The 15,978-nt window shown below is 49.4% G+C and overlaps 1 protein-coding gene across 1 annotated transcript in view; it reads left to right on the top strand.

Moving 5' to 3' along the window:
* The window catches only part of DNAH5 (dynein axonemal heavy chain 5), a 5,605,957-nt gene that overhangs the window by 1,541,134 nt on the left and 4,048,845 nt on the right, over positions 1-15,978 (top strand). Inside the window, exon 13 of the mRNA XM_086967405.1 lies at positions 12,350-12,435. Within this exon, the coding sequence (XP_086823531.1) occupies positions 12,350-12,435 (86 nt within the window). The remainder of the gene's footprint in view (positions 1-12,349; positions 12,436-15,978) is intronic.

Genomic DNA, 15,978 nt, shown 5'->3' with positions numbered 1-15,978 from the left:
TGGACGCAGCGGTGAGGATAAGGATTTGTGTTTGCGCTGTACCACAGTGGCGACAGGCCACACTACAAAACTCTGCATTTTAGATGACCACATTTTAGGGGATCATTGTTTTTGAAGTTCCATTATTTTCTTCTCCTGAAGGTATCATTGTTTAATTGTGTCCAGTACATTTGTTCCCCTGCCCCGCGCCCAGAGTTTGGTACCTGTGTCACGTGTGGTCAGGTTGAGGTATCAGGGGTGGTAGAAACTGCCTTACCAGTCCGAGGGGGGGTTGTGTGTGAATGAATGGTGTGTGGCACTAGGCAAGTGAGTGTGAGTTCTCTGGGAGAGGGAACTTGCTGAACCTTTGTCAATTGTGTACTCCTGTGTTAGCTCAGACCCCTAGGTTCCCTGTGTAATCTTTTCACCAGAACGTCTGCCAGAATGGAGCTTGTTTTTGATTTCAATGATCTAGCCACATACGGTGTGTGGGAGCTGAGAAAGTTCTGTGAAGAGAGAGGCATAGGGGCGGATCAGTCAGGCTGGTATGCACTTAGGAGATGCATGGTCAAATGGCAAGAGGATCAATGGGATCTTGAGCGCAGTGAGGAAAGGGCCCGGGCCTCACACCAGGAGGGTGGTGGGTCTGTGGGGAGCCCTGAAGATTCAGAAGAGGAGGAAGAAAATGATAGCACAGGGACACCAGCAGATAGTGAGGACCCCATAGATAGGGAGTCCCTTGCTGGGTCCAGCGTAGGAGGCAGAGCCTCATCCCTTTCCCTGTCCCCAGAGGAGCTGGAAGATAGGAGGAGAGAAAGGGAGCACCAGCTGGCTTTAGAAAAGCTCAGGTTGGAGCATGCCCAGGCTATGGCACAGCTGGGCGTAAGAAAGCAACAGTTAGAGACTGAGAGGGTCTTAGCCCAGGAAAGGATAGAGGAGGCTGAGAGGGCCTCCACCAGAGGCAAAGTAGCTCTGGAGGGTAGACTATCCCCTGCGCGCAGTGTTGCTTGTCTGGATTCTCCAGGGAGGGTTGAGTCCAGTGGTGGCAGCTACATAGATTTCAGTGGAGGAAATCCCACTCCCAGTTCCCCGAGTATGGTTCCTGTTTCCCCAGAGGAGGAGAATAGGTTGATGTTAGAAACGGGATCCTGGCTGGCCAAGACTCGCGTCAAGGTCAGTCAGGGATCACCATTCCTAAGGTCAGAGCAAGGGAGTTACACGCCAAGATAACCCCTACTCGCCCTCTAGGTAACGTGGCGCGAGCAGCAAGGCTAAACTTGGAGGCGATATGAGTTAAGTATCTGCGCACGCACCCCAGCAACAACACCCAAGGCCCACCACAAAGGAAACTCCACACAAGGGTATATATAAAAATAGCCTTTGTATTCCAAATAACATACATTAGATAAAACACACACTTTACATTGTGCCAGAGGCACGGGCAGAATTTACAAGGGGTATGTACAAGACAGGGCCACCTTGACCACTGTCAGGAATCAGCACTTTTAGAACATAGAATTATTACTGTAGCGCAAAAATAACATACAACCAGTCACTACTGGTACCAGGTGAGCACCCCCTATGCAACCCTCACTATCTTCGGAGATTACACTAGGGAACCTGGGCTCTGCTAGCACCACCTGTACTAGCAAGAAGGAAACAACCACCTACATATTACACTACCTGTAGGGGTGTAAGAACATAACACATGATGCAATGCATAACATTCATTCAGCGGTGTAAGGAGGAAAAAGCACATGACGCATACAAACACATTCAGAGGTGCAAGAGAAACAAGGCACATGATGTATCAACAACACATTCAGCGGTGCAGCAAAGAGCACTTTGCAGAAATCACATTAACATGAACTTACATCAAAGTCCAGGGTCCAGGTTGCGCCACTTGCGCAAAACCTAAACGTAGCAGCTGCCCACTACTTGCTGGGCAGCTGAGGGACAGAACAGGGGGCCTAAACGCTGCAGCTGGCACTAAGTGCTGCGCAGCTGGGGAAAGGCCAGGGATGAAGGAGTGCGCCTCACTCCTAAAGTCCATAGAACACATGTCCCTAGGAAGGAAAACCTTAACGGTGCAGCTGCCCACTACTTGCTGGGCAGCTGGAAAACAAATCTGCGACAGGGGCTCTCACTAGCCCCTCAGGAAGCAAAACTGCGCAATAGGTTGGAGCCCTCTGGCTCTGAAAACAAATATGTCCCGGGTTGGAGCCATCTAGGCTCAAGAAACACTACTGCCCAGCGTGGGAGCCCTCAGGCTCTGCAGTAAATACAATGCCCCAACACGTTCGAGCCACGGGGCTCAGCACGGGCTCCTCGGGCCCTTTCACTCGATACTGTGCCCTGGGGAAACGTTGGGGCGGCCCTCTACCATCCGGGGCCGCCCTGAAGGCACCTAAAGGCGGAGCGCACGGACAGAAGAAAACGCTATGCCCCCACCGAGCCCTCTGTCAAGCGGGGCCGCTCAGCGTTGCGAGGGGATCCCTCGCGCACTTTCACCACGTCCCCCCCCCCGGGCAGCTCTACTCACCGGCTGCTCTCCGGAGGCGGCGGGGGACACCATCTTCTTGCAGCAGTCTGCCGGGGCCCTCCCTCGCTCACGGGGGCCTCGGCGGGTGTCAGCAGGGCAGCGGGCGGGGCTCTCTCACCTCATGAGAGCCCCGCTTTCTTGACACAGGGGTCTTCACCCGGTCCCCCATCTCGGGACCGGGACTCAGCCCCAGGCTCAGTCTCCTTGGCGGCGCTGGCCAATCCCAGCGCGGCGGCAGGCGGGACTTCCTCCGGCAACCCGGAAGTCCCGCCCCGCATCAGGCCCTGTAGTGCCTGACTTCCTGTTTTGCGGCGCTCGGGCCGCGGCGGTGAATCTCGGGGGCATTTCAGAGGGGTGGCACCCTCGAGATTAAAAATAAACAGCGAGGTGGGCACTCGCTCGCTTTAAGTAAATAACGGGCAAAAGTAAAAATAAAGCGCTCCGAGCGCTAGGCAACAGTCCCTCTGGCATCCAGGAGCGGGGCAGGGCAAAGAGGCCCCCCGAGTCCAGAGACAAGCACAGCAGAGAAACAAAAAGTCCTTCAGGGGTCCAAGGGCTGCAGTAGTCCAGGGGCTGGGCAGGGCCCAGGGGGGGCAAGCCTTCCCCTGGGCCCAAGCAGCAGCATGCCCCTGGCAGGATTCAAGTGTCAGAACAAGAACCTCTTCATGGGGTCACAGCCCCTCTTTTATACACCTTTTCCCTTTGTCTTTAGGTGCAGGGTGGGGGCAGAACCAGTCGCAGCTGGTCTGAGAGCACTGCTGATGGCTCAACCACCCCTTTCATTCATCAGGCAGGCTAGGGTCATCAGTCGCACCACAGGGGGCGGAGCCAGCATTGTGTGGGGGAAACCCAGCCTCATTCAGGACACAGGCGCAGCCCCTCCCTCACATCAGCATGCTAATCTCTCCATTCACCACCGGGGCAGACCCACACAGACTTCCTGGAGCCTGGCATCCCAGCCAGCTCCAGCCAATCACACGCCAGCACCTTCACAGCACATACACAGTCATGTCTAGAAGTGGCGCTTCCGCACAAGACACAACCATGCCACATACATCGTTGCGAAGCATTCACTCTCACGAGTTCGCACATACCAAGCTTGACCATGCACGCCTCACGCATCAGGAACTACCAGGGACACAGACATTCCCCATGCATTCCTATGGGAGAGCAGGCCAATCTCACACACGCACTCAGGGAGCGCACGCACTTTACACTGCGCCACAGTGTCAAAGTGCGCAAAGACCAGAAATCACTAGGCAAAAAGTTCAGGGGTGAACCTGCCAGAAGGGCCAAGTCCAACAGTTGAGGTTTAGGAACCTTAGGAAACCGTCTCATCAGTCTTGGGAAGATTTTGTGGATGACTGTTGTGGAGCCCTGTGTGATTGGGTACGGGAGCCCACGAAATGTGATTGGGGCATATTGTTTGATATGTTTCTCAGAGAGCAGTTGCTCAGTGTTGTTTATCCAGGATTGCGCCAACACCTAGTAGGGTGTGGATTGTCTGAACCATACGAGCTTGCAGAGGAAGCAGACCGCTGGGAGAGTGCTAGAGGTTCTCTAGAGTCATTGGTGAGTGACTCCAAAAGTAGTGGTTCAGGTATCCTCCAGCCCAGCGTGGTGGAGGAGGCTCAGTGTAGCCCAGCTAGGTCCCAGGATAGCGAGGAGAGTGTAGGGGCTCACTGCCTGGCTCAGTGGAGCAGGAGTGAGGGGGAGACCGAGGTTCCCCAGACGCCCGAAGCCCTGCCTCAGGACTTGGATGGTTTCTGTAGGGAACACCAGGTTGGGGACCTAGGCTGTCCTGTTAGTCCATTTGAGGAAGATCTCCTAGTGAGTAGAGGACCTGGAGCGTCTGTAACCAGAGCTCCTGTGGTTCTAGAGTCTGGCAGTACCGCTCCGGTAGGGAGGGTACAGGAGTCCAGCGTGAGGAGTGATTGGGGGAGTTCCCCAGTGGAAGAACCAGTGGGTCAGGGACTACCCAGTTGGGCTAGGATCCCGTGTAGTGACCATGGTGACACCACTTCTGTGCTGGGGGATCTTTGTGCACTGTCAGGTGGACAGGAGGCGGGAGATCTGCGCCAGGCAGACAGTCACACAACATATGTGTCATTTGTTAGCCTCAGGGGGATGGTGTGTGAATCCCCAGAAGTCCTGGAGTGCCAGGCAATTGTTCCACCAAAGGTTTTAGACCAGAGGTTGGAAGGCCAGGTTCAGGATCAGCCTGACCTGAAGGGTAGGACGACTGTAACCAGTGTCCTGACCGGTTCTTCTTCCAGAGGAACTTCTCCAGTTGGGAGAGGGCAGACCTCTGGAAGGGGGTGCAGAGTGTGGGAGAGCCCACCTCTGACCCCGGTGCAACATGAGGGGTTAAACCCTGTGTTGGAGTGGCGTTGTAAGGGTACCCCTCGCAGGAGGAGGAGGAACCCTAGAAGAAGAGGTAGGGGGAGGAAAGCCTTCCCCGAGACTCCTGGTCCGCCTGAGGTTGTAGACCCTAGGCTGGAGAACCAGTGGCAGTCTAGTCCTGTCTTGCAGGCAGGAAGAGTGGAGAATGGCTACTATGTACCAGGGGTTACTACCCCCCACTCTATGAATAGGCAAGGACCGGTGGCACCTGGGTGGCCCAGGGCCTGGTCCTGGCCGCGGACAGCTCGGGAGTACCAGTGGGGTAGCCCAGTTGGTCCAGACAGTGTGTTGAGAAGGAATCCCATGGGTTCACCGTGGCGTAGAACAGGAGGGTGTCCCTGCAGTTGCGGGCCCGCGTCCGTGTTCTATCGCCCCAAGCAGGGAAGTCCATCACGGTGGTGATTGTTCTACCCTGCGTTTTGGCTGGAAGGGGGTTGTGTTGGACTTGGCCCTTATGGCAGGTTCACCCCTAGACTTTTTGCTTGTAATGGTGACCTGGTGATGGTGATTTTTGGGTTCTGCGCACTTTCACTGTGTCCCAGTGGAAAGTGCGTGCGCACTCTGAGTGCATGTGATGAGATAGGCCTGCCCTCCCATAGGAATGCATGGGGAATGTATGTGTCCCTGGTAGTTCCTGATGCGTGGGGTGTACAGGTTCGAATCTGATATGTGCGAACTCGTGGGGGTGAATGCTTCGCAATGGTGTGTGTTGCATGAGTGTGTCATATGTAGAAGTGCCACTTCTAGGAGTTGGCATATTAATATAAAATGTGTCTGGTGTGTGATTGGCTGGAGCAGGCTGGTGAGCCTGGCTCCAGGAAGGCTGGATGGGTCTGCCCGGTGGTGAGTGGGAGATTAGCATGCTGATGGCTGGGGAGGAGTGTACCTGTGGCCTGAATGAGGCTGGGTTTTCCCCAGACAATGCTGGCTCCGCCCCCCTGTGGTGTGACTGATGTCCCTAGCCCTGCCAGTGAAAGAAAGGGGTGGTTGGGCCATCAAGGGTACTCAAGAACCAGCTGCGACTGGTTCCGCCCCCACCCTGCACCTTCAGACAAAGGAATGTACTGTATAAAAATGGGGCTGTGTCCCCACAGAAGTTGTTCTTTCCTGATCCTACTTGAGGGGGCTGCTGCTGCTGGGGCCAGGAGGAACCGCCACTTGGACTGCCTCCCTGCCTGGGGGCCAGTGAGCTGGCCCCTGGCCCAGCCTTGCCCCCCCTGCCTGCCCAAGGACTTGCTGGAACTCTGCCCTGCTTGCTGAGGGCACCTGGGAGCACTTTATTCTGCTCGTAGCGCTAGGAGCGAGCTTTATGCCCTCTAGCGCTTGGAAGTGCTTTATTTTTGATTATAGCGCTGGGAGCGCTGTGTTAACTGCCTAGAGCGCTTGGGAGCGCTTTGCCTACCCTAGCGAGTGCCACCTCGCTTATTTGTAGTTAATTTGTCGCCTGGCAGGTGCCCACCCTGCCAGGGACCTTGATGCCCGTTTTCGCTCTTGCCTCGAGGGTGCCGACCCCTCGGTAACTTCATTCCCCGCCTACGAGTGCCTGGAACGGGCCACCGCGCTGCCCGCGGCGACCCGGAAGCAGCTGAGAGGCCGGCCAATCAGAGCGCGGCCCGACGAAAGTCCCGCCCCCGCAGCCGCGACCCGGAAGTCAGGCAGGCCGGGGGCAGGACAGAGAGGCAGGCGGAAGCTGCTGCCTGCCGGGGCTCCCATGTGAAAGAAGAAGCCCCGGGGAGAAGAAGGAGCCCAGCGTCTTGTCCTCGGCGAGGCTCTCGAGGGTGAGAGAGCCCCGCCCACGGCCCGGCAAGGAGGAGAGCCCCGTGGTGACCGGCCTGGAAGAGGGAGAGCCCGGAGTCTCCGTCGAGAGCGCCCAGCACGCCGCCAGCAGACGGAGCCGAGGAGGAGCCCCCGCCCCCCAGAGTCCCGGTGAGTGCTGCGCTGTGTCTCCGGTTGACGGAGGCCGCTCCAAAGGAGGGGGCATTGTTGTTTTGAGCCCTGAAGGCTCCACCAGTGGCTGCAGTCGTGCAGAGAGCCTAGCGAGGCTCAGAGGGGCATCTTGGCAAACTCGAGTCCCCAGAGGTGGGACTCCAACGACGGGCCAGTATTCTCGAGTCCCCCAGAGGGGGGGGACTTCCACAGTGAGGCGCCACAGTTGTTTTCAGAGCCCAGAGAGGCTCAAGGTGCCATAATTGGTCTGCGAGCCCCGAGAGGCTCAGTGGCAGCCACACCTGTGTATTTAGAGCCCTGACAGGCTCAGGGGGACATTTTGTTCTGCAGAGCCTATGAGGCTCCCACATCGTGTTCGCCCCACCAGTGCTCAGAGCCTAGAGAGGCTCCCAAATTGGCCCCATTGTTGTTCTTGAGCCCTGGAAGGCTCAACCATGCTTGCACCAGTTGCCCAGCACTTTGTGGGCAACTGCCACGTTTAGGCCCTGACTTTGGGACACAGGGACTGCCACAGGTGGTGGCTAATGTGGATTTTGCGCTATTGTGGTTGCTGTTCTTACACCTCTGAATGTATGTATTGCATCATGTGTTATGTTCTTACACCCCTACAGGTATTGTAATACTTAGGTGGTTGTTTTCTCCCTAGTGCAGGTGGTACTAGCAAGGCCCAGGTCCCTAGTGTAATCTCCTAAAATAGTGAGGGTTGCATAGGTGGTGCTCACCTGGTACCAGTAGTGACTGGTTGTATATTATTTTTGTGCTACAATTTTACATTCTAAGTGCTATTTCTAAAAAGTGTTACTTCCAAAAGTGCTGATTCCTGACAGTGGTCCAGGTGGCCCTGTCTTGTAAATATCCCTTGTAAATTCTGCCCGTGCCTCTGGCACATTGTAAAGTGTGTGTTTTATCTAATGTATTTTATTGGAATACAAAGGCTATTTTTATATATACCCTTGTGTGGAGTTTCCTTTGTGGTGGGCCTTGGGTGTTGTTGCTGGGGTGCGTGCGCAAATACTTAACTCATATCGCCTCCAAGTTTAGCCTTGCTGCTCGCGCCACGTTACCTAGAGGGCGAGTAGGGGTTATCTTGGCGTGTAACTCCCTTGCTCTGACCTTAGGAATGGTGATCCCTGACTGACCTTGACGCGAGTCTTGGCCAGCCAGGATCCCATTTCTAACAGAGGGCACAATGCATGAATTTCAACTGACATATGGCCAATTGTATGAATCTCTCCTAAAAGTATCAACAGCCGATATGCTAAGCTACGTGGCAGACGTTGAAATAGCGTGGCTGTCAGATGCACATAGAGCATACTTGTCTCGCCCCATCACAGTTGAAGAAATCACTGACACAATTAAAGCCCTCCTTAACGGGAAAGCACCAGGCCCGGATGGCTTTACGTGCGAATTTTATAAGGCATTCGCAGACCTATTGGCACCGCACTTAGTCAGGATGTACGGTGAGGCTCATGAGCAGCAGTTACTCCCAGAATCTCTACGAGAAGCAATGTTGATTGCTTTGCTGAAACCGGGGAAGGATCCAGAGCATTGTGATTCGTACAGGCCGTTATCCCTCATAAATGTCGACACCAAGATCATAGCAAGTGTCCTGGCGGCACGGCTCAAACCTCTGATGCCTTTGCTGATCAGACCGGATCAATTGGGCTTTATACCAGAAAGATCCACAACGCACAACACACAAACGCTTTTTGCACTATCACATTACCTAACGCCTGACACCTAAACAGCGGCGGTCTTATTAGATGCTGCAAAGGCTTTTGACACGATAGAATGGACATATTTGCACGCGGTCCTTCAGCGTATGGGCTTTCCAATCATGTTTATGCAGTGGATAAAAATGCTCTACACAAACCTTACGGCCAGCATAAAAGTGAACGGTTATGTCTCGGACCCGATCACAATAAACAGAGGGACTAGGCAGGGGTGCCCCTTGTCACCGATATTATTCGCACTGGTGCTAGAGCCACTAGCATGCTAAATTAGGCAACATCACCATTACTCTGCTATCCAACTTCCTACAGGACCTCTACACATATTCCTATATGCGGATGACATGGTGCTATATGTTAAAAACCCAGATGAAAACCTAAATCCCCTACTCCGGGAATATATAAAATTTGGACAACACTCAGGCTTGCAAATCAACTGGTCAAAATCACAAATCCTGGCACTGACGGACAGCACCACCCAATTTACACTAGATTACCCACTGGAATGGCGAGAAGACCCCACGCGTTACCTGGGCATCTGGTATCATAGAAATCCAGAACTAGTGATACGTACAAATTATGGAAGGGTCGTGTTAGAACTTGAGGAGAAAATAGGTCGCTAGAATAAGCTGCCACTCTCACTGGCGGATAGAGCTGCCATAGTAAAGATGGTGCTGCTACCCAAATTTCTTTATCTTTTTAACAATATTCCTATCAGGCCACCGATGGAAGTCTTTCGTAATATAACCAAACTGGTGCTCAGTCTCCTCTGGGCAGGTAAACAAGCGAGATTGGAGTTGCAGACACTTACACTGCCCTATTTGAAGGGAGGGTTTAAGGTGCCTGACCTGTATCTTTATTATTTATGTGCACAAGCACAATTTGCACACTACTGGTATCATGAGGTCCCGTTCATGTCACATGTGGCGGTGGAAACAGGTGATACTCAACCCTTCCCCCTATCGGCCATCCTACCGCACAAAATACCGCCATTGCACTCCCGCGATATAAACACTATTGACGCAACGAACACGGCCTGGTATTTGATGGACAAGAAAGCAGGGAAACTACCATTATATGCACCGGCTCTGCCACTGACGCATCACCCAGAGCTCTCAGTCACGCAAGAGGAAATGGGAATGGGTCTCCTACGACAAGTCGGAATAGATAAAATGGGTGATCTGTATGAAGAAGGCCAATTTAGATCGCTGGGGGACTTGAGTTATATAAGTAACCCCACACTGCTGTTTAGGTTTACTTACTACAGACTTCAACGGGCGATGAAAGAACTGTACAAGACATACCCAACAGAACCCCCACAAATGACCTCATTGCAGTACATAATTATAGCACCTACGGCAGCTCACATGGTATCTAGACTATACACTAGACTGCAAGATGATATAGCAGGAAACACTGAGAAAATGAGACAAAAATGGAATAACATAACATCTGAACAGATAACCATAGATGAATATTCTATAACGTGTATGCTAACCAACATGCTAACTCCGAACGGTAATTTACGAATAATTCATTATAAATACTTACACCAAATGTATTACACACCACAAAGACTATATAAATACGGACTATCTCCAGACTCTAGATGCAAAAGATGCAAAGCGGAGGGGGCAGATTTCATTCATCTTGCATGGCACTGCCCGAAAATAGCCAACTACTGGGATCAGGTGACAGAAGCACTGAGCATTATGTTAGACACACCCATTGACTGTACCATACGAGTATGCTTACTGGGACTGGTCCCGCAAATCAGAGCACGAAAACGAAAGTTCTGTGTGATAGCACTATTGATGGCAAAGAAAAGGATCTCTATTAACTGGAATGGCTCAAGGTGGCCAACGCTGAGGTATTGGTTAGAAGATCCAGCTTACTGCAGGGACACGCTGGCAACCTATGAAGAAGAGTTACCGGCTAGCTCTAGGTCCAAAGACTATTGGATGTATCTAATTAAATATCTGCAAGAAAGACCGCTGGCAGATCCTGAGTGAAGAAATAGAAAATGAAGTGTCTAAGTAGACAAGGTAATACAATTTTCAAATGTGAGACGGGAGGGAGGGTGCTGTGGAGTGGTGATCGCTGTTAATGTTTTGGTTGGTCTTCTATTAGATTACGAGTTTATCACACATGAAAAATAGTTCTACCAAAGACCTCTGGTACTTATTTGATACACGAGTGTGATATAAATGCTGCAGACAAATTAAACTTGCCGCTGGACGCCCGGGTTGCCGGTATAAAGGCTGTGTTACTTTTTTTAAGCTCGAAGAATTTTCATGCAACTGATGGACATGCCGCCGGTCCCAGGGATGTAGGCGTGAGGCTGTGTCACTTGTGTATGATCAAATAAAGATGGTTGAACTAAAAAAAAAAAAAAAATCTCACAGTATGTGAAGCCATTGAAGAAGTGCGTCAGAAGATTCTCTGCAATTGCGTTCTTGGTGGTTAAACGCCAGGTATCCTTACATTGGGGAGGATGCGAACACCGACTAAACCAAACTGGATCCGAGACCTCACTTACTGTAATACCATAATAGACACATGCCACACTTCTACCTGTCACTTCCCGTCCCCGAGACTATTGGAAACCACTCAAAAGCTATTTACAAGCTCACTTCACTGACGACGATTGACATGGTTATCCTCTTATATGGGTAGTGTATTACCCCCAGTTGGACCTGGACTAGTCACATACTGATAGACATGGGATCTACGGGAAATACACATGAGTGCGCAATAGCAATATATTATGATGATAAGCAGAGTGATCACTGTGCTGTAATAGTGCTAGAATATGTTTCTATTTACTTTCTGCTCCTGGTAACTGTTTCTTTTTTTTTCATTTCTCTTTTGTGTTGAGTTGATTGCAAGAGAAATGTTATCTATTTGAAATAGTTGTGTGCCTGGCCCGGCTTTTCACAGGCCATAGCCATGTTTAATCCCAACTTGTTTGTAATGTTTCTTTTAAAAGAAGCAATACATTAGGGGATGAAGGACGGAACGGTTAAGCAAATCAAACACTCACCCCCAGTCAACTGATCTGGGTCATCAGCCAGGCTAGCTTGAATCCAGTGGCAAAGTGAGCAAGGGACCCACGTCAAGCTAACCTGGCTGATGACGGCTGTAATGCCAGAAACCGGTCTCAGGATGCTTGTTTCCGGTCCAGGGAAGACATGGCTTTGGCAGTTCGGGCTGGACTGTTCCCATGAGGCACAGGGTCAGACTGATTTGCATATGGCCATGTCTGAACTGGGGTGGCGGAGTGAGCTAAAGAATGGTGATGGATTAAACCCAGATCAGTTGACTGGGGGTGAGTGTTTGATTTGCTCAAACGCTCCGTCCATCATCCCCTTTTGTATCGCTAAAATAATTGTAGCTCATTGTGATTGGGACATAGCTGGAAAACTCAACAGTTCAAATGGAATACTGTTAAACTTGGGAACGTGACTAGAGCTGCATTTTTTGCAATCCTCAAAATGACTTCGGAACCATTGAAAGGTAACCAATTTTGTGGTTCATCCAGGGGTTTGGATGCTGAACAGGAATTCGGCATCCACAATCAATATTTGTGCAGGTGTTTTTCAGTTGTCAGGTTCCTACTGGTTCAAGCATTTAGAAAATTGTTCTAAAACGCACCTAATATTGTGATGTGCCTGCTAATGCTTTAATATGAAAATACTTGGATTCCAAAAGTAAGTTATATAATTGTTATGATTTGTTTTATTTTTAGAATCAGTTAAAATCATTCATGGATGCTACATTTGAAAAGATTCGCAATACAGAAAGAGCTTTGGCTATGCTGAAGAAATTTGAACGGTAAATAGTTATACAATGTGTTATATATTACTTGTGCTTGCCCTGTTGTATTTACAAATAGACAAAATCAGCTGAAAGAAATGTGACGTTAATGAAACACTTACTAGCTAGGAGACCGTTTTGTTCAACAGTATAGACGTGTTTCCTTAGCAAACCAACGCATGAACATTTTCAAACTAATGGCTTCTAAAACACGGTACGTGCGTGGGGGCAATGATATTAGACTAGCAAACAGGTGACTGGTGATTTTTTATATTGGTTGGCTGCAATAACACCTGTCCTGAAATTCCAACAGGTAAACCTAACTAATTTTACGAAGGGTCGAGGCGTTTTTCCCCCCAAGAAAATTTGGGAAAAATCTGGAGTCACATAGTGTATTTTAAAACATAATTTTAACATACATTTGCTTTAAAGCCATAGGCTCTGATAGGTCACTCATTAAATAATCAAGTACCTTCATGATGTGGCAGGATGGGGAACAATGAAGAGTTGATCCAGTTTTTTGCAAAATGTGCATAACCCCCCCATGTCAATAATTACCTTTATTGGGCCACAGTCAGCATTTTGTCAGGGGTGCCTCCATATGCCATGGTTGCCCCCTTATGCCATGAATTACATAAAATAAGCAAGTGCCAGAATTCTGCTATTGAATACACCAGTGTACCATCGGTGAGGCAGACCTCTGAAAATGTGTAAGGAGTGTCCTGTATGTCAAGAATTACCTCCAATATGCCAGTGCCAGCGGCACTCACTCTCACTCACTCATTCTCACTTATATTCACTCCCTCACATTCCTTCACTCATACTCATTCTCCATCACACTCACACTGCCTCACACTCGTTCCGATTCCCTTTCACTCACTTTGTCACCCTCACTTATACATGAACACCAGTCTAGCTCTCTCATTCTGAGTTATTCTCACTTTTTGTCCCGCATTCTACCTCAACGGCATTTTCTTCTTCTCATTCACTACACATCCCTCTCTTTCACACAGGCTCACACATACACATGCTCTCTCGCACATACATTCACATTCACATTCACATTCACATTCACACTCCAACGCACGCATTCTCATTCGTATTCACCCTTACAATCTTACTCTCCCATTCTCACTCATTTTGCCTCACTGGTTGAAGTGTATCCCCAAGCACTACAGGAGTGAAACTGGAAGCTCTGGGGCTACATTTGCAGGTAACATTGCAGTGCAAACCCTACCATCTCTATGCGGATGACACTCAAATCTACCTCAAGGTGTCTTCCTCTCATGATCTCTCACTACTCAGCTCTACTCTCAATACTATTCACAACTAGATGTTAGTTCACCAACTCATTCTCAATCCCTCCAAAACGGAATTCCTCCTCTTATCTAGCTCTCTCTCTCCGCCTCCTGTTCAATCCTGGATGGATCAATTGAATCTACTCAACAGTAAACCCATCGATGTGGACTGCGCTAAATCCTTAAGTGTCATACTTGACAAAAGACTCAACCTAATCTCACAGTAAACCCATCATTGTGGACTGCGCTAAATCCTTAGGTGTCATACTTGACAAAAGACTCAACCTAATCTCACACATCAACTCCATGGCCAAGAGCACACGTTATCAACTGCGCCTTTTATGGGGGATTCGTCGGTTCTTCCTGTAGAATGACCTAAAAACCTTGGCCAATCGCTAGTTCTCTCTAGACTGGATTATTGTAATTCTCTTCAGACTGGCCTTCCCAAATCTCACCTCTCCCCCCTCAAATCCGTCCTCCATTCAGCAGCTCGCTTCATTACAGGGTCCAAATGGAGTGACCACATCACTCCTATCCTGTCTTCTCTCCGATGGCTCCCCATCGAGGCTAGAGCTATCTACAAAACAGCATGCATGCCCCACAAAGCTTTGCACTCTTCCTTCCCTAGCTATCTGGCGAATAAACTCAAACTGTCTGGAGGCTCAAGACCTTCTCGGAATGCGGAACAGTTCCTTCTTGAACCCACCTCCTTCAAAAGGGAAAAATTGTTGCCACAATCGTTCTCAGGTAATGCGGTGAGAATCTGGAACTTGCTTCCTCCTTCGCTCCGTGCCATCACCTCCATCCAGATCTTTAAAGCGGACCTCAAATCTCTTTTATTCCAAAGACACTTTCAGAACTAATTTCCTTCCTCAGACCCCACCAGGAAGTTCTTTAGTCATTGTATATTTGTCACAAATATTTTTATTTTTGTTTGTACATCCTGTGCTTGCTGTGTTTGATATTGTGTTCCTTTTGCCTGTGTTGTTTTGATTCTATGACCTGCTATTGTTCGCCAGGAAGTTCTTTAGTCATTGTATAATTTGTCATATTTATTCTTATTTTTGCTTTTACAGTCTGTTCATGCTGTGCTTGAGATTGTGTGCCTTTTGCATGTGTCACTCCGGTCCTATGGCTTGCTATTTTTGTTTGGTTTATTCCTGCAACAGTTCTCTCATGTAACGTAACTGGTTCTATTGTACAGTGCTCTGACACATTCGGATAAAGTCCGCGCTTTATAAAAATGCATTAAATAAATAAATAAATAAAAATGTGCCTGTGTCACCCATCAGACACATTAACCACCTCAAACTGCTGCTTCACCCTTGCTCAGCATGGGATGGCATTTTTAGGGCTCTGGCTCGTACAGTGACGCGCAGTGAGTCGTATTCCGGGCATTTTGAAATTGCATTCCACAACGCTCATGCGTGTGGATTTGCAAGGTCCAATTTCATAGGCCTTCGCGTGCGTGCTGTTTTTAAACAGAACACGCAATAGGCCATAGGCGGTAGCGTAGCTCCGCCTATGGCCTATTGGTGTCTGTTAGCCGCACCAGAGGCCATATGTTTTGAATTATCGCGGCTTGCCAGCCGCGATAATTCTAAACATATGTTCGCAGTGGCGCGCGCGCGTGCACCACTGCGGACTTTTTTTTTACAATTGAATCGCTTTCGTGATCTGTTGAAGTGCCGCTTGTTTATTGTAGCTGGTGAAAGTCTGTGAAATATGCTGGCGGGACCATTGGGGGCTGAATGTTTCGAAATTTAACACGTAGAACAATAAAATCACCAAACAAGACACAACAAAACATTCTGCTTTTAAAGTAAGTTTGCCGATTGTTAAATACCTTTGTTGATGCCAATATCTAATTGTTAAATTCGTTTTTTATACGCTTGTGTCCGCAAAGACAGAAAATGGAAAAGGAGAATGGTCCAGTACTTTACTGCAATTTCACAGAAAAACTGTAAACAATGTTTAGAGCGATAAATATGACCAACAAGATCCTAGAGCGGACATTTTATAGTAGAGTCAGAATAAATTACTTTCATTGGCAGCAGTATCAGAGACCGTCACAACGTACAGTAAGCCAAGTTACATAGAACACTACAGACAGAGTGCAGCGTCACCATATATTTGAACCTTACTGAGATCACAATACCCTTTACTTTACAATACACTTTTACACAAAAACATAGCTTCCAGCGAACACTCCACAGACAGCCAAGCTAAATCGATACCATGGCGTCAAGAAAAGCCCCAAACT

The sequence above is a fragment of the Lissotriton vulgaris genome, chromosome 4_1, assembly GCF_964263255.1.
Source record: "Lissotriton vulgaris chromosome 4_1, aLisVul1.2, whole genome shotgun sequence".
NCBI classification, from domain to species: domain Eukaryota; kingdom Metazoa; phylum Chordata; class Amphibia; order Caudata; family Salamandridae; genus Lissotriton; species Lissotriton vulgaris.
The sequence above is the reverse complement of the archived record's forward strand: the minus strand, read 5'-3'. Positions and strand labels throughout refer to the sequence as shown.